The sequence below is a fragment of the Mercenaria mercenaria genome, chromosome 16, assembly GCF_021730395.1.
Source record: "Mercenaria mercenaria strain notata chromosome 16, MADL_Memer_1, whole genome shotgun sequence".
NCBI lineage: Eukaryota > Metazoa > Mollusca > Bivalvia > Venerida > Veneridae > Mercenaria > Mercenaria mercenaria.
Window position 1 is genome coordinate 64,945,086 of NC_069376.1, and position 20,298 is coordinate 64,965,383.

The following is a 20,298-nucleotide window of genomic DNA, read 5'->3' on the forward strand; positions in this document are numbered from 1 at the left end:
AAAGTTAGCTGTTTTATAAACGAGGACTGTCGGGGATCATTATGATACGGGTTTCCTAGCGACTTATATAATTATTCTCTTATAAAAACGTTTCGGAATAGGCTGGTGCTTTCACAAAAATATAGAAATTCCTGTCTATGGATGACGATGATGATTACGTTACTGCTTCGGGTTTTTAATCACACAAAGGCACTACGTCGCCACCGGATGATAAAATTGGTATTGTGATTTAGAAACATGCGAATCACGAGGATTCTGTACAACTGTTTTACTACATTGTATTTGTATTAGCAAAGAAAAATTCGACTAGTTTAAATGAAAAGAGGCATTTCATAAAACGGTTTTTCGAAATTACTATGCTAGAAGATGAATGTTGAATGTAAGAAACAAAATGATATGGGAACACAGAGGACTCTATACTACATCTACGAGATGGATCTATAGTTAATTAGTATTTTATTGGTTTTTTCAAGGATTATCTTCATTTAGGTTCGCACACCGAAAATTTATAACGGCATTATAAACGCCACGTGCCAGCTGAATACATGGCGGGAAAATTGAAGAATCAGTGTGTCTCAAAGGATTTTATTGACATCTTACACAAGTGCGAGATACAGTAAATAATCGGTGGCAGATTCCCTAAGAATCATATCTTCTTGGCAAACTTAACAGTAGAAAATGGTTAAACTTTATCTAAAGATTTGTGCTTGATATGAAAGCATTGGTCTAAAGTATCTGGCTCATGAATGCATGTTTTTGATTTACCCACATTTTCTTGAAAATATCACTATCCATGTGCAGAAAACATAATAAAGTATTGCGTATGTAGGGAAATAACGTAATCTGCGTTAATTGCGGCATTTCATTCGACGAGAGGAACGAGAAAATCGCGATTTAAAATAGTGCTTTCTGTGAGAGCTTTTGGACTTTAGAACGGACATTTTTTCAGTTTAGTAATCTATCAAGAAATACGCCATTTTTTGAGCGAAAATCCTAAAAAAATATCTTATATATCACACAGAATGCAGCGGTGACAACTAGTTGGTCGTTTATCAAGGAACAGTCGCTTGAGTTTGGTTTTCAAGCCATTTGAAAATACGCTGTGGAAGCATTGCGGTTTGTCCAGGTTATCAGCAAAACTAAAGAAGATACGGACATATGTTATATCACCGGAGGTACGCATTGATATAAGGACTTGTATGGCACGCGGATTGCACAATAAATCCAAAAACCTATGTTCCTATCGTCCGAGAACCTAGGTTTTCACTTCAGATCACAAGTTTTTCAGAGAACCTAGGTTCTCAGAATATTTGTGCAAATGGCCAAAACCTGTGTTTTCAGTCGGGATCATAGGTTTTAATTTCAGCCTCAGATCATAAGTTTTTGATTAACCGATGTTCTGGCGCTGTTGTAATTAAACCGAGCGCATATGTTTTTATTGACTGATAGGACGTGACGCATTCTCGGCGCCCTGGTTTCAACTGGCTAATTTTTATGAGAGACGGAGTTTCGATTAGCTGATCAAGTATCGATTTATTGAATGATGGGAGTTATATGATTTGTCCGGAAGTGTAATAAAGACACATCGGTGGCGCGTGGGTGGGGGTGGGGGTGGGGAGAGAGTTTTTGTTGAAGTTTTATTATCTACAATAAAATGTGGAATTATGCTAAATTAAGCCTGACGATATTTCCGATTGATTGGTATTCTTTTCAGTTTTCTGTTATTCTCAGTTTTGCAGTTGTAAATCTTCAAACATGACCACTAACGTCATTTTCAGCAAAGCGCAAAATGATTTACCTGACAGGTTTTTAAGAAGACTTTTTATATACAAAAAAAAATACGAAAAAAAATCTTTATTTTCAAGTTTGTATTAAAATGATCTCTCCAGTGATATATAATTTGTCAAGTTTATTTCGACGTCACATCGGAGGCAAACGATTTATGAACGCAAAACACGCAAAACTGACGACGAGCTTCGCCCAAATTTTGCGTAGAGACGCCCATATTTAAGAAACTGCCAGATAGTTTTTTTTAATAAATTTGAACAAGCGTGCACAATTTCAATCGCTATCGATTCCGTAAAAGAAAAATGGGGATCGCCGTTTTAGATTTCGCTCTATTTACCGTGGCGCTTCCCCTACCCCCAGTTAAAATAACAATGTTTTTATATTTATTTCGTAAACTTCAATTAATTTAAATTCAGTTTCTGTTTATATCTGTGGATATAATGATATTGAATCCAATAATGATAAAACGAACATATTATTTCATGAAATTCTAGAAATAAATGAATGATTTCGAGAAAATGCTCTCCTACACATGACATAGAAAAACAAATAGTCCTTTTATTGAAACAGGAAACGCGTTCCGGGGTACAGTGCATTCTAGCCAAAAGTCGCATTCACCTGGCTTACGCTGATTTTTGGGGGCAATGCCCCCAGATTTAACAAACCGTCTTTCAATTTTCTTGTCGAGCTTATGACCAAACTGACAACACACAGAAAACAAGTTCCAAAGTATTTACCAAACATAACTTTCATATTGCATTTTGCAATAATATTTTTGATCCAGATATGATTAAATAGATCTACACATTTTATATTAACAACAGTATGTGAAGAAAACTAAACTGCATTATAAATATAAATTATAATATCTTCTTAAGCGTAGGAATAATAAAGTCGCTTGATTTGATCACGTGATCGATTCTGAAACCGACACTTGTTTTGATCATGTGACCTATTCTGAAATCCAATAACTAGTTTCAATACGCTCAAAAAAATGTGTTCATGATTCTGCGTGAAAAGAGCAACTACTAAAGAATTGCAACGCCACTGATAAGCCGGCAGATTATTGATTTTTTCATCGCCGTGCCTCGACACTGTTGTGGATGTGTATTATGGAGAAACTTTATCAGTTTGCGGCGATCAGTACCGTTTATCAGTAGGCGAATCTATAAATATGCGGCAACATCCTATAGATCCCGATTCGCAATCTGTTAAAATATCTTTTCTGTGCAGGTGTTATTTCTAAAATATTATTTCAGAAAATACAGTGCTGAAATGAAATACTTTTCGCATGTCTAAGAAGAGATATGTTATTTATAAAAAATAATACTATATAAAAAATAATAATAATAATAAAAAATAAAATATAAAACAGTGTTTCACTTGAAATAGAATAGGTAGAAAAAATTCATTACTTATTCGTCAGTATGACTTATTTGGTTCGGGGGGGGGGGGGGGGGGGGGGGGTGACAGTTTGATTTTTTGTAATTATTATCTAATCAAATTAATCGTCAGTGGATATTTTCTCTCATTGTTCGAATTCGTAAAATCAACTATGAACAGATTACTTCTGTTTTACACCAACTATTAAGAACATTTTAAGGCTTAAAGGCATATTTATGTACTTGGTCGGACCGTCATTATTCGTGATTGTATATTATGTATAATTATATATTTTGATCTCGAAATCAGCTGTAAATCATTAATCAAAATGTCTTGTCCACAGAAGTTGCATAAAAATGAATTGAATTTCAAATAGTTACTAAAATTTAATACACAATTGCACGGTGCATATCCATATCGGCGGACTCTTTGCGAAATATGCTTTATCGGCGGTTTCTTGCGTCAGCACCGGCGATTCTTTGCTATAAACAGGTTGGCTGTTATAAAAAGTCAGATAAACACACCAAAATAATTAAGCTATAATGTTTCCAGATAGTCATTAGCCTAGAGCCTCTCTGTGCAAAATGCAGAGAGCCTGCCTGTGCATAAAAAAACAAAAACTAAAAACAAAAAAAAAAAACAAAAACAAACTGATATGCAGAGAGACCGCCGGTGCCACGACAAAACCAAAAGTAAGTGGTTTTGAAAAATTCCATTTACATTTCGGCCTATTTTTCTTTATTATTTGGAAGAATATTGATAAATGAATACAAATAGTGCGCTTGATATGTATGATATCAAAGCAAAAACTGGTTAAAGACTGTGGAAAAAGTCGGGCTAGTGTTCCATGTCAGTACACCATCAACGAATTTCATCGAGTTGCGAGCAAAATCGCTGATAATTAAAAAGTAAACACGATATTTTTTTACATTTTTTCCTGAAATCCAACCTCACTATAGGGCCAATAGAAACGCGCTTATTCTGGAAAAGTACAGCATTTCCCAAACTGAACATGTGCCCGATTCTTTAGTTTAAAGATCAGAACATTATGTATATGACGTGTTTAATATATAATGTTCGGGAAATCCTTGGAAAAGGACCGAAGAAAAAATTCATTCCCAGATTTTTATATTAAAAAACCCCCGCCATATACGCTGATCAAACTGGTATTTATCTGCAGGAAAATTATCGTTTAACGTAAAAAGTGTGCTAAATACTGTTATAATTGCGCGTACATATACGTATTTCATCATTTTTCAGACCGAGTAATTTTTGCTATGGGAGGTAATCCACCATTTCGCGATGATAACTTGCCGCAGGTGCCCGTTATATTTTGGCCTCATTTTCTTGGTAATTATCCCTGCAGATGTACATTTATGTTACCAGTTTAATGTATTTCATCTATCTGAGGGTGCAAATGGTTTCTGATGGTGATATTCGAAGACAGAAACCCCAGAAATCTTGTTCTTTTTCCACGGGCGTTTCGTATCCTAATTTACTAGATTTTTTTATCTTTATCTTTACCTTTTGAACAAAATATAGAAGGGTATTGAACACAAAGTTAATAAATTTTATTGTTGTGCAATGTTAAAGTTGTGGCCACTCCATTTCTTGCCACACACAAGTGCATTACATAATGCCTGCATGTACTTCCCTGACATGAATGGGTTACATCAAGTCTTGAAACTGCAAAGCATTGCCCCCATCAGTCCTCTCAGTACTTTGATTTATTTGTAGTTACAGCTTCAATTCTCAAACATCGGAAAAATCGTCAGCTTTAATTTAGCAAAATTTCATAACAGTCCGTTGAAAATCGTTAGGTTGCGCATAGTACCTTAAATATGATGTAATATTTTTGAAGCTTCCGTGTGATATTTTAAAGCACAATATTGGTTTAGTTTTACAAATTTTATGACAATCCTACATTTCACTTTAAAGACCCCGTATAGTGATCAAGTGCCTCATTTAAACAAAGAGGGCCTTATTTTGATACTACAGTCCAAATGTGATGAAAATCCGGCATCAAGCGATTCATAAAGAGATGTTATTTAAAGATATTTATATTTTAGCTCTTGCTAGGAGAGAACCTTTTTATAATGTTACATGCCAAGTTTGATGAAGATCCACGAAGCGGATCATGAGAAGAAGTCGTTTAAAGCTGTTTCTATGTTAGGTCTAGCAGCCCTTAAAAGGGTGGGGGGGGGGGGGGGGGGCAAGCATTTTAAACAAATTTGGACAAGGGCCAAACTATGACGCTACAGACCAAGATGGATCCATTAAGCGGTTCATAAGAAGAAGTCGTTTAATGCTAAGCTCCCTCAGTTGTATAAATGTTAGAGAGGACCTGATAATAATGCTACAGATAAAACCTGAAGAAGTTTTTTCTAAATTTATTTCCATCAGTAGCTATAGCGGCCCCGAAAATTGGCCAAGCACACACGTTTGAAACAAGGATCGTAGAGGATCTTATTAAAATGCAACAGACAAAGTTTGATGAAAATTCATCAAACGGCTATTGAGAAGATGTTTAATGGTATTTCCATTTTAAGCTCTAATTGCACATGAAAGTGTTGTAACTTGATTTAAATCGAGAGAAGACCTTACAGTAATTTTACATACAAAGTTTGATTAAGCTCCATGAAGATGTTAATGAAGAGGGTTTGTTTAAATATATAAAACTTTCTATCTTAAGCTCTAGCGGCCCCTAAAAGGTGCAACGCATCCCCCATTTGAAACAAAAAATGGAGAGGGCCTGATGATAATGCTACAGAAAATAAAACTTGATTATCCATCAAGTGGTTCATGAGAAAAGTCGTTTTATCTAATATTTTGTTCAAAAGATAGGAATTTCCGGCAATAAAAATACCCACTGTATTTTTCAGCCTTGTAAAGACAAATCATGGCTTCTTTGAGCAGTATTGTTGCTAAGATATACAAACGATACAGTGGTTTGCATATTTGTTAAAGTTCTATTATGAATAGAAAGTACACAAAAACCTATTACTGACCTTTTTGTATTATATAAACTTATTATAACGTTCAGAAAACGATTCAGCACCCTTTTACCCGCCATAATGACCCTCGGCGTTGTTTTTATGACGTTAACGTCAGAACGTGTTGACTTTCCGGTTTCCTTGGACCATTATGATTATGGCGCGTGACTTTTATTGCGTCAACGGCGACCGTAATGATTGTTTTCAACGGCTTTTTTGTTACTTTTGATAGTAAGATGTATAATGATAAGAGAATGTTCACTGGTTGGAGGTACGGATTGTAATATCTGGCTTGAGGGTAACTGTTCAGGCTGTAACGAGGCTCTGACGAGTTACCGCAAAACAGTTACTCTCGAACCAGATATTTCCATTCCACCTTCAACTAGTGACAGATTATTTTTCTTGTATACCGAATTCTTCAATTGCTGGAAGAAATAAGATAAAACAAATGTTTTTCTTGAAAGCACTATTTTACTACAGTAGCGTATGTATTTACTCATTTAATCATCATCACGCGATTCATCTTACATCCCTGGGTGAAAGATGAGTTTTTCAGCACCTGCAAAAACACGGGAAAATCTTGTCTGGCTTTGGTTGTGTCTCCTTGTTGTAATGACACACTCAGTGTCCTAACTGCCCGAGTTTTAACGACCGTTTTTACGGGTTATTTTGTTCAACGGTTATTTAGGGTAAGGTATTTATGCAAAAATCAAGCCAAAAACTTTCTACAAAACTGCTGTTCCATAGATTTCTTTACATAAAATCTTAAATTATCCTATAAATTTATTTTACTGCAAAATGAACGAAAACAATCGGTATTGTCTTAAATTTCCCTCTACTCCACTTTTCACGTGCAGATTTTGTGCACCAAAATTTCACAAACAACTGTTTGTATTTTAGGGAAAAATAAGTTAATCACAAAAATGTTTTCAACAACATTATTATCATTCTAGGCGTATTCTAATTTTGTATTGCATGTTACACAAAAAAAAAGCGTAATGAAATAAAAAATACTTCTTATCAAACATTTAACTGCTCGTTCTCTCCTCCTTAGATTTTTGTTTTAAAAGTCTGAAAATGTTCCTTAAATATTTTTGAATAAAATAAGATATAAAATTCCTTGACTACCGGGTGCTATGAAAATTGAGAAGTTTAAGCACAGTTAAAACGTACGTCTTTTTTCCAGAGTTTTTCAACCAAGTTCACATTGTCTGTTTGTAGGATTTATTTGAAGCATTTATTCAACGGTGTGTTGCGTTATTGCCCATTTCAACTGTTTCATGAAAAATTAAATACAATTTTTCCCGGAATCCGGAGATGTCAGTTCGAGCCCCGACTAGCTACAGCGCTCCATGAAGTGGGAAAGTTGTCAATATCTTGCGGAGAGTACCTGCTGGTTAGAATCTATATAGACAGGTTGTGTAAACAGACCGCCGTGACATAACTGGAAGGTTGTTGAAATCAAATGCATAAGCATAATAATTTATTTATTTCATATCCGCACACTTTTAACGTCTGAAATTCACTTCATGTCGTTTTGACTGTACATATTTCGACCAACGTAAAAGTCAGGATTAGCCGGGAATAATCATTGCTTGGATTGGGGTTTTACATTCGTTTTCGTCAATATCTATTTTTTTACAAGCACTAAATCCTTTTTTCCACAATAACTCGCAACTGTTCCATTGAAAAAGTATTAGTCACGGATAGAGTGACCGTACAGGACACCAAACCTATGAACCGAACGCTCCAACCAGTGTGCCGTTCCGTCCGACAGGGTGGGGGTAATTTTTGACTAGATGAATTAGATAAAATACTATTTTCTACGAGTCAGTTGTATTTGAAGTTTCAAAACTGGGATTATTTTAAAATCTGAATTGCACATATATGTTAAACATGGTTTAAAATGTTCATTTAAAATGATGAAATAACTTGTAGCCTGACCCAATTGTTTTTTTTCCTGTGTTAAAAAAATATGGTTGTATTAGTTTAATTTGTATATGAACAAAGAGCAATCAAATATGATTAAAATAAAAAATGAAGTTAGCAGTTAATTGTTAAAACACAAATTCATTGTTATCACTACCCTACCGTTTAATCATATTATTATTATTATTATTATTATTATTATTAAGTCCTGTTTTAAAACAGACTCTGGGCGGTCATGTTTCGGGGGACCCGGAATCTAAACTTTTGCGCTAGAGCTATTTGGAATTTGAAAACGGCACCGATCTTTCATATTTCATACTCCAGTTAATTCATATCACCTGGTTTTGTTTCAAGCTAAAGTTGAAAATGACATCGATTTAGCAGATATGTCCAGCTATAGTATTCACGTTATTTAAATCTAAAAATAATACATATACTGATAAAAACGGTAGAAGTTTTATCTGAGTGTTAAATATGAATACGGTTAAATGCTGACAAAATCTTAGCCATAACATAAATAGATTTTGTTTGACTTCAAGGTTTGATGGAAAAGAATATATCAGAAAATATGTCTAAAATAGTCAGTAGTTACAGCCACTCCTTTTATGAACTACAAGTTGATGTTTAATTGTTTGAATATGAAAAAAAACAAACTCATCGTACCATCGCGTTTTACCATCGTTTCATCGTACCATCGCGTTTTCATCGTCGTAACATCGCGTTTTCACCATCGTGCAATCGCGTTTTCACCATCGTGCCATCGCGTTATCATCATCGTACCATCGCGGTTTCACCATCGTGCCATCGTACCATCGCGTTTCCACCATCGTGCCATCGCGTTATCATCATCGTACCATCGTGGTTTCACTATCATGCCATCGCGTTTTCACCATCGTACCATCGCGTTTTCACCATCGTACCATCGCCTTCCAGTTAGAAATGCGTAGTCTCGTACAATTGTATTTTTGTCAACAATAAATGAATGTATCTCAATGTATTTTGTACGGTGTTCCGTTTGGACAATCGTGACTTTTTATTGAATCCTAAACCGCGATGTACGATGGTACGATGACGAAAACGCGATGGTGCGATGGCACGATGATGAAACAAATAAATAAATAAACACGTTAAAAGTTGTTTAAAAATTCCAACACAGTGAGAAACAATGTTAGCTTTAAGGATATATCAAGCAAATGCCATTCTTAAACATTTCTATTAGGTATCTTATACCTTAGAGCTAGTTTTGTTTAAAATGTGTGTAGATGTATTTTTGATATTTTCGTTGAAAACTTGAAGAAACAGTTGTATTCGGTGAAGCGAAAGTCAGTTATAGTACAACCAGGCTACAGCAGTGTGATTTTGATCTAATTGTATAGTTAAGCAAATATGACAAGAGAAATATCTCCTAGAAGATGCATGAACCCTACTTTTCCCTTCATTTAATGTCAGCTAATCTAATTGTTCTCTGAAGTGGGTCTGGCCATGTATATGGAAAAGAATTTAAGCGTGCGTGACAATTATGCTACGTTTTATACGGCGGATACGGAAAGTACGAAAAGTACTAGCTAATTATCAAGTTACACAATTTCAAAAAAAAAAAATTAAAAAAAATACAACTGATACAAATTAATGATTTTAGATTCCTCTTTCGAAATAAATAATTAAAAGAAGTCAGAAAAAATGATAAATAAGCCTGACCTACTGAAACTAGCTAATCTTTTGCCGAAAAGTAAACGTTTTACAAAATTCTGTAGAATGAACAAAAAATTACTAAATAAAATCGTAATTCAAAAACAAGTACAAAACTTTAACAAATAAAATAGGTTATTATAACGCAGTATTCGGCTCGAGTGGATTTTGCTAGATCGGATCTAACGAGGTGCGCAAGCGCCGAGTGTGATCCGACCTTGCAAAATCCACGAGAGCCGAATACAAAGTCCAAGGTCTAGCTAATGTTATAATGACCCTTTTATTATATACTTTTACCATTTTGATTCTTGTTTTGTTCTTGAACGAAATCTTCAATGTTTACCGATATTAAATGGAACTTAGTGAAGTTTTTATGTGCGCTATTTATAGAAATGTGCCGGATCATGCATTTTAATGAAAATAGTCCGGCAGCATACAATACGGAAGGTACAATACGGAATTTTTGTCTGTCTGTTCGTATTTGATTGTGAAATACAAGCCGATTTTTTACAGAATTGATATATTTATATAACAAACTGTTTTACCTCGATCGAGCGAAATTTTATTCCTACCAAGAATATAGTGACACAATTTCGTCAGACTGTAAAAACGTTGTGCACAAGGCATATCTAGTCCAGTCAATTTGTATGCTAATGTAACGCCAAATATAGAATCTTCACGGGAATAACGGCATAGCCGTGAGCTCATGCTTTTTTGGCGCGTATGTATAAGTAGACAATTTAAGGCCCGTTATTGTGGTTTTTAGGATAAAAACATAAATTGCCGAAGTTTAGAAAATATCAATTTCTTTATTACTGAACCGAATTTAATGAAATTTACATGGAAATTTGAATTATAAAATACAGAAAACCATGAGAGGTGGTGCATGTGATTCTGTGCTCCCGAAAAAGAGGCATATCTTAAAAGCCCTGCTCCCGTTCTACATTTTAACCTTGAATTGTCACTGAAAAAGCATAAAACTCCTGTCAAATTAGAGTCTATCTTATACAAAATTCTATATGAAATACCTGTGGTTTTGCGTGCTTAAGTGAGGCACGTGGCCGTTTACTGTTACCTATTGTAATCATGGGTTGCATACACACAAAAGAATTTGAATAGCCGGGGAGCAGGGCTTTAATTGTCTTAGTTTTTGCTGTCATAACGCAGCGGGATCAAGAATATTTCAATTTGTAAGTCAAATAGTCATTGGCAGTGTAAAAAATAAGTTACAATATAATAGATTAAGTAGCTGTGAGAATTTCAAGGAAGAGTACATGTAGAGCCAATTTATTACACATACATGTCACGTCACTGCATTTCAGTTTTCCAATTTTCATTAAATTATTATTAAATTAAGCTAAATTAAGAGTGTGTAAAATATCGGTTTAATGATACTAACCTTTGAGACAAATGTAGTCAGTTTGTCCACTGATCCGATATATACACTCACAAGAGTAAAAACGCAATATCACTTTTTGGCAAATATTTCATTTTTCGAAATATTGGTGAATAAATAGTTATATGATGTAAATTGATACGCATATCAAATTGCCCTACTTTTCAAAATTCCAGTGCATTCGAAGAATAGTGAGAGCTATTCTATCACTCTGGTGTTGGTTTCGCCTATGTTGACATCCTCACCTTTGTATAATTTTTGCATGTAAGTTCATTTTTTAGCACTCAATGTATGTGTTGGATTAAGGGGACGCATACTTTGAAATTAGAAAAAAGTGGGTGGGGTATGATAAAATTTACCTGCAAAAAAGTACAAGGTTTTGGTACATGAAATTGATACTGTTTCAACTGTTATAAGTACACAAAGGATTGCTCACTAAAATAAAAATGAGAAAAACTGAAACAAGAAAGTTATTGTTGAATTACATAAGACTTATTGTGTACATTCAAAGTCAACAATTAATACTTTTTTGTCCGAAAATAATAATGCTTCACCTTGTCAAAACATTTATCAATCTCCTACAGATTCTAATTTAAAGAAAAAAAGTGAAATGAGTTCACTGTCTTGCTTTTCATTTTGCATATGTAAGCTAAAACACATTATTTAGTTTGTTTACAAAGTAGTGCATAAGAAAAGATACGGTGGTCAAGGAATGCCACATTCCAAAACTAAAAGAGTATATTCCCCTTAATGCATTAAACATTTATCGTTACAGAAGTCGAGTGGCTTACAATAAGGGCATAGAAATGTTGCCATTATTAATTTTCAACTTGGTATTCATGAACTATGCACTTAAATATCAAAACACATTCAACAAACTTTTGAAAATGTATTGTCTTAAAAATCCCTAAAATACGGTATGAAATTTGGTTGAGAGGTCCAATCAATGTGTATATGTGCAAAAGTAACATTCTAATCTTGTTCACAAAACTTACTAATACAGAGCAGGAATGTCAATGATCAAAACTGGACGAATATACAGTTATCCTCACTTTAATGTCATTTATAATTTGTCCTTGAATTCTCCACCATACTTTTCATAACTCTGTTTGCACGAGTTGCACGAGAATGCTGTCATTCACGTAAAAAAAACGGGGTCAGTTAAGTTGTAAATGCAATATCATCTAAACGTAATTAATGGATTATGCAGTTCACGATAAACTTTATCTCATAACGTAATGAACAAGTATAATGTTGTAACAACAACTACACTTAAACTGATCTAAATAGCAGTCGGTTTATAAGTGACTTTATTGATTCATTTTGTTTTGTTATTGTTGTCAAAAAGTATAACGGAAGTGCCTTACAACTGAAGCGGAAACCAGTTTGATGCACAAAGTAGTCCACTGTAAGTAATATTTTTTGATAAATGTGCACAGAAATTAATAATTTTCTAATATTAAAGACGAATATCTGAATAGGATTCATTATTTGATAAGAAATTATAATAATCGACATGTTTTTTTTAAAAATCATACACGTGCTGACACCTAAGTTGTCTCCCGTTGTTTATTAGAGTTACCTTTCGTCCGGCGCAATAATACTTTTTGCAGTGAATCGCCGAGAAGTCGTGGGAAAATTAAAAACAATGTAAATAAACTAAAATTAACCACCTTTTCAAGATGAATTTCAAGTGATCGACATTATGCATTTAACCCGCATGACCTGTGTAGCATCTTAGATATCTGTTCTAAGGTATTCATTGTGTAGAATGTCATGTTATGCCCTTGCAATGCTAATCCCACTCTGATTTTTTTTGTTTACATTTTTTATCAATGAGAAATATGGCGTCCATCCCGAGCTGAAATAACGTGGCGTTAAATTTTTACATGTTTAAGCAAACCTGGTGTGTTAGAAAGAAAATTTCATCCCTTCAACATTATTTGTAACAATGTTATTGTAAAAAACCTGTTTTTTCCTTACACAAAAGCTTAATATTTTGTGTTGAATGTACTTTCACAAAGACCTCTGTTCTCCTATTACATTCATAGTACCACATCCTTATCCACAAAGTACTGAATATTACAGGTGTCTATCAGTATTATATCAGTTTAGGAATATGTTTTTTATCTTCCCACCATCGATTTCTTGAATATGCACCCCTTCCTCATTTCTGTATGAACTGTGAATGTAGCAATATGCGTCCCCTTAAAACTATGAATTAGGCTTTTGTGTCATCTAACCTACTGGTATAAAAAAGTTCGAAAAATCGTGGCTGAATTAAACATAGATTATGGTCCTTTTTCAACGTAGAAAATTTGGTAAAACTTAAGCGTGTACCTAACAAACAAGCTGTATTTCAGTAACTACAGTTATTTGATTAAAACTTCACATTGCAACCCAGTCATCAAACCACAGGAAATGACAAAGATAAAAAATGATGTTTATGTTATGCATTAAAAAGGATTTTACAGCAAGGGATTTACTGTTAAAAGACACTGACGACTGATGTCAGTCTAGCTATGTCTCAGTAACGACTGAAATTACACAATATGTCCTATTATTTAACCAATTTTAACTAATATATAAATTTATTTTTAAAAAAAATACCTTTATTTGACTGAGAAAATTTGCTTGAAGTTTTGAACGCAAGTTTATGTTATTACCAGAAAAAATAAATTTGTATTAATTGTAATAGTCTGAACGGTTTTGCAAATCTTGCCCAATCAAGGTCCTTTTTAAACTTAGAAGTTGTTGAATAGTTGAGCACACCGTCTTTTGAACAGCTTTTGTTATCAAAATTGTTATCGGCTTTTACCCGTGGCCGGAACAGGCGTTTTTCAAAAATATTTTGCTGAAGCAGTGGTATGCCACAAGACCATTTGACATTCAGTTGTTTTGAAATGGCGGAGTCACCAGATGTATTCTGTAATATAGATAACCTCACATGTCATTACACGTAAATGTTGTATCGCGCCAAAATCACATAGAAAGTGTTTTGCAACGTAAAAAACTTCGAGCTAATCAAACTTAAGATCTTGGTCAATTCATTAATCCTTTAACAGTATTAAGACTTTTACGGATATTTGGTATTCCTAACTGATGATCGAATTTCTGTATTTAGAAATGTAATTAATATGAATTTCTAAAGCAATACAGCACCATAACTATGTTACAAAGAATAGACTGTCCTTAAAATAGAGGGATGTTGCATTTTACTTTTGAGAGTATTTTTCAGAGCATGAGGTTAAACATGAAATATCAAAGACGAGTATTTATTAAGAAAAGCAACGTTCGAAGAAAGAACCTCCCCCTCAAACAAAATTCCCATATCAGTGATTGGTGTACATGATTAACATTACTCTAAATATACATGAACAAAGTAAATTATTTAGACAACGAGAAAGAAACGGACACACAAAGAAACAAAGTGGAGCACAAATTTTGAATAGTTTGTTGCAAAACACCACTTGGGAATTAAACCAGTAAAAAGTGTAGTAAAACCTTCCTTTTATCAGAGTTGCATAACAGTGCGAATAAAAGACGTGACAATTCAAAATGTTTCTGTAAATTTAGATACAAAGTAATCCTAACAACTATAAGGACATGTATTCAGTTCTTTTAACCAGAGCAGAATACGTTTCTAGAGCATAATAAGCACAGAAGTGAAAAGTGATCATTAACGTTCTTTTTTAATGTTGAGCTGAAACCAAAGGAGGGTCCTCAGGTTAGAATTTGCCCTGACCATCACTAAGAGCCAGGAAAAAAACGTTTCATGCAGTTCTTTTTCCATAAAAATGATTATTCTCAGGAATTCTTACAAGTATAACCATCGTTAATAACAATCTGTCAAACAGATTTCACAGTTCCAGGATTTCTTGTACCTATAGCAGGAATAGAAGTCAGCACATGGGGACAAAGATGAGCAGATATATACAATCTCTTGCTGCAAGACACAGGATGAAGTATTAGAATTTTCTAGCCTTCCTTGTGACTATTTTGTAAACTCCTCTTGCCAAAATTATAGCTGCTTGGGAAAATAGGCGCTATATCGTTTACATGAACGATCCTTTTCAGATAATGAAATACTTACACTAAAATGTGATTATCAGCTGTGCAGTGTCATTGTGACATTTACTGAAGTGAACACACCCCGGTACTGGTGTTATGTAAGATGTGGTTTTTAAATCAGTGGTGCAAGAAACGCTGACCTCAAGGTTCAGCAGTGGAAACTTTAATACTTGACAATCTCTCCCCTGATACCAAAATGGTTAAAAATGACGTTGACTTATATCTCTGACAAGCTGAATCAAGTGGTCTGATTGCCGTCTGGAGTATATTCCAATGAAATGCTGCAAGAGTTTCACTAAAAAATCAGATGAATTAAGAAACGGGTATAGGTAGCATTGCTTATGAATATAGATTTGCTATATCAAGAGAGCACACATTTAAGATTAATCTGGTCTTGGAACAATACTCATAATATGGCATATTAGTTCCACTCTTACATCCTATTAAAGGGATGTGAATATCCCAATAATACGTATAAAACGTTGAATCATAAATCGTTATATAATAAACATATTGCGGCAATGATTATGTAACAGTTACTAATACCTACTTGTTAATCTAAATAATCATGTATAGATTTAATCCGGAAATCGGTTAACGTCTGGTATTTCCAAGATTCATGCACGTGTTGTCGGTACAAACAAACCATTCTATAAATAGATTGTACTATGTAGCATTGAAATATGTCAAAATATTAAACTCATACACGAACACAAATTCAACCTTATTTTATAAATTCTATATATAATGATGTTAACATATCTGTCTTTAGTAAATAGTGTCAGTTTGGCTTGTCAGTTCAAAGAAATATTTGATGTATTAAAGGTTAAACTTTAATAGTTTATATAACAAATCGGAGATATATGTACCTACACTGAATTGTGGAAACCCAGTTCCGGATTAAGACTAATCTCTTTGAAAACTCAAAATTGCCCCCGCCCCCATTGTAACCTCAAAATTGCTTTTCATTGGTAAAAATAACTATCCAAGAACAAATATTTAATTGCTGAAGAAAATATTCTGGTACTTTTTTTGTTTTTTTCATATGAATAAGAGGGCAATTTACCAGAATTTTTCGGCGAACTTTAAAAACTTTCTTATCTGATAATTATTCTTCAATAAACATGTCCCCATAGTGATGCCTTTTTATTATTTTCTGTAGTAGAATGCCTGTTACTCGCATGAACCTTAACTACCAAACCTTACCATCGTGGAAATTTCAAAAATAGTGTAAAAACAATATACTTATAAATTATGCGTTACCTATCTAAAATTTCAAAATATTAAAAACAAAACCCTGCAGGGGCCTAAAGTTTCAAAACAATTAGTGTGATGAACATGTTTATTCATATTTCAATATATTTAATCTAAAACAGATCATAAAATAATGATAAAATGAAAATTTTGTTTAATTTCTCTTAAAATGGAGAATAACAACAACATAAAAAACCCCAAACAAACAAGTTATTGTCCCCATTTGGGGATCTCTCAAAATGCCTATGGATTTGTTAACCAGGCATCTTTACCCAGTAAGCCGACTGTCTATAGCAGGTTTCTTTTAAAATGTCGTTGACTTTTTAAAATTATCTCAGGAAACGCTATTTGTAATATTTCCAAAAGGGTATTGCAAAACCAGTCACATAATTAACCTAGCAACATAATTGATGAACACACATAATCGTCATACTGCGTTTGATGTATGAATACTAATTTCTTACGAAAAATATCTTCTACCTTTTTTACCTCTAAAGTTTTTAGCGATATTTTTAGTAATTAGTCTGCATTCCTGGTTTGATGTTAATATACTGAGGGTGTATGGGCCCAGCAGAAAGATGTCTCTGCTCGATTTCGCACCCTCATTGATACAAATATACAGTTGTACATCATGTTCTCTTGGTATAGTATATTCGTTTATTCTCCTCCAAAAGCCTAGAGTTTTGTTTCGCTCATTTCATTCTCATTAGGCTACCCCGATTAATAGCTTTTTGGCTTTTTTTTTTAAAGAGAACACGTAACAAACGAGCGAACATTTTATTTTTACAAATTGACTATTTGAGATGCGGATACACTTTTCATAAAGCAAGCAGGACATGTTTCATATTTATTTTTTTAATATTTATCTTACTATTCTAATGGCACGTTTTCAAACTATACCGCTTTATATCACAACTTTATCTTCGAAAGTTTCACGTCTATTAATTTAAACTGACTTGGATACATACAAATAGTCAAATCCTATTTAGCTCTTACTAATAGGATCGTAGGTTTAAAATTCAGTTGCATCTGTGCTTTCTATACAAATATTTTCAATAAGTAATTTGTTATTGCAGAATATTTTTTCAAGAAAACTTCTAAATCGAGTTCCAGTTGTTAGATGACAAGTTTAACTATACACAGGGATTATTTCTGACAAATTATAATAATATACAAGTATTTGTTCAAATGAACAATTTTCTGAAAGACTTCTAGTAGAAACAAAGGTAATACAGCTCTTATTTTTCAAGTCCAAATGTACTGCTAGAATTTTTGAAAGAACGGAAATGATCCATACCCGAGTAGAGGACAATGCATTTAACAAGCTGGCTAAATTTATGTTAAAGTATTATTTTTGAATTCTTTTACTGACCATTCTGCTATAATTGTCCGGTTACACAATATACAATTATTTTTCTGTTTTGCTCCAAAAGCTACATTCTATTTTGTTGGGTTTAACGTCTAACCTTCACAATTATAGATTATATGGCGACTTTACAGTTTTAATGGCGGAAAAAGTCCCTGTGCTTAATTTCACGGACGGGCACCTGGACAGAACCATTTCCTAAAGTGGTTTGTCGCCTAAAACATATCCAAATGAATTAGATGATTTAGGATAAGGAGTATGTTTTACCTTGAATCATAATTCTACACTTACACATTATATTCGTATGATTGTTTTTGAAAAACAACGCAAGTACACCGGGGCATTGGATTTATATTTGAATAACAAAATATGTCCTTACTTTCTGGAAGGTTTTACCTTAAATTACAATTCTACACATAAACATGTTTATATTACTGTAATCGTAAATTTATGAGCAGGTTATCAATAAAAATATAACTTTCAACTTTTAAATTCTTCTCCATAACGATATTGGAAATGATTGTAGCAAATATCGAGAAAAATGTTCTCCAATTTTTAAACTGTTATCAAATTATAAGTCTACACATACAAATATTTATATCCCTGTTTTTGAAAAACAAAGCAAGGACACTAATCCAATTTCAATAGCCATTTTTCAAAGAAATGATCTCATCTAAACGAAAACAAAATACGTACATACAACAACTATGTAAGGGTATAAAAACTGAAATATGCACAAAAGCCCCAGAGTATGTGTACCGGCAAAATAAGGCACACCTTAGAAAGATCAGTGGTAAAATAAAACTGGAGAGCCTTCTTGAAGCATTCAATATCGTGAGAAAGAGCATGGCATGTCAAATCCTTTGAAAACCTAAACACATAAACACCAAATACTGACAAACCTTTACGCATTGAACACATTGACTTTGCACAATGCGAAAAAAAAAAAAAAAAAAAAAAACTTACACAGTTTTGGGCCAGACAAAACAGACCTTAAGACACTTTTATCAAAAATATTTACCAATTCCAGGACACAATTGTTTATTACATTGACCAATTTCCTCGAAGTTTCCCATACACTGTTTCCCATTCGTAGATGGTGTTGGATTTGAACAGGATCGATTTCTTGATTTGATTCCTCCTCCACAACTGTCACTACACGTACTCCAATCCCCCCAGTTTGACCATCCTCCATCTAGGCAAAGACAATACATTTGAATTTATGAGCAGGTTATCAATCTATTAGTTAAAGTATAATTATCATCCTTTTAGTTCCTATGGAAAACATTATTGGAAATAAATGTAGCGAATAACGAAAAAAAGTCCGCACGTTTTTAATGTTATTAAATTGGTAATTCTATACACACACATATTTATATGAAATTTTTTTTGAAACAAAGCAAGGCACTAATCCAATCTCAATAGCCATTTTCAAAGAAAGGATTCCCTCTAAAACGAAACCAAAATACATACAAACAACAAGTATGTAACATTATGTATAACTAAAAAAACTGACGGCATAACAAGGCACACCGGGGAGCTTTCCTGAAGCATTCAAAATTGTAAGAAAATGCATGGCATGAACATTCTTTAAAACACGCACACGCACACGCACACATACACACACACACACATACACACACACACACACAAACAACAAAAAAAAAAAAACAACAACAAAAGGCTGACAAACTTATATGCATGAACACATTGACTTTGCACATTGCAAAACAATAAAAAATCACAGACCAGAAGACAAGTTTACCAAAAATATTTACCAATTCCAAGACACAATTGTTTATTACATTGACCAATTTGCTCGAAGTTGCCCATACACTGTTTCCCGTTCGTAGATGGTGTTGGATTTGAACAGGATCGATTTCTTGATTTAATTCCTCCTCCACAACTGTCACTACAAGTACTCCATATTCCCCAGTTTGACCACTCTCCATCTAGGTAAAAAGAAGACAACAACAGCATTTGAGTATAAGTGCAAGTAGAATTCTCATTCTGTTAGTCTTTTTTTGGAAAATAGCCGAAATAACTGAAATGAATACCACATGAATACATTATGTTACAATTCTGCACACACATAATATTTATATGATTTTTTTTAAAACGCATGGTATGTAAGATTTAGCAAAAAGCACATGAATACATGTATATAAAACGGAAAACCTGGAAAAACAACTAATGTACTAGTATGTACTCAATGATTTTACAAAGTGAAGCGCAATTGAGGACCCCACGTAACAGACCTTAACGAATTTATCAGTTACAGGGCGCGGTTGTTTATTACATAGACGGACATGTTCGGAGTTGTCCATACACTGTCTCCAATTCGTAGACGGTGTTGAATTTGAACAAAAGCGATTTATGCATTTGATCCCCCTAAACAATTCTACTAAACGCACTCCAAGTTTCTCAGT

General features: G+C 33.7%; 1 protein-coding gene across 2 annotated transcripts in view; it reads right to left on the reverse strand.

Annotated features, from left to right (window-relative positions):
• LOC123540413 (uncharacterized) overlaps positions 1 to 20,298 on the reverse strand; it is an 84,433-nt gene that overhangs the window by 62,715 nt on the left and 1,420 nt on the right. For both annotated transcript variants that reach the window (XM_053527274.1, XM_053527273.1), the window contains exons 2-3: positions 19,648 to 19,821; positions 18,891 to 19,064 (exon numbers count right to left, since the gene is read on the reverse strand). In XM_053527274.1, the coding sequence (XP_053383249.1) occupies positions 18,891 to 19,064; positions 19,648 to 19,821 (348 nt within the window). The remainder of the gene's footprint in view (positions 1 to 18,890; positions 19,065 to 19,647; positions 19,822 to 20,298) is intronic.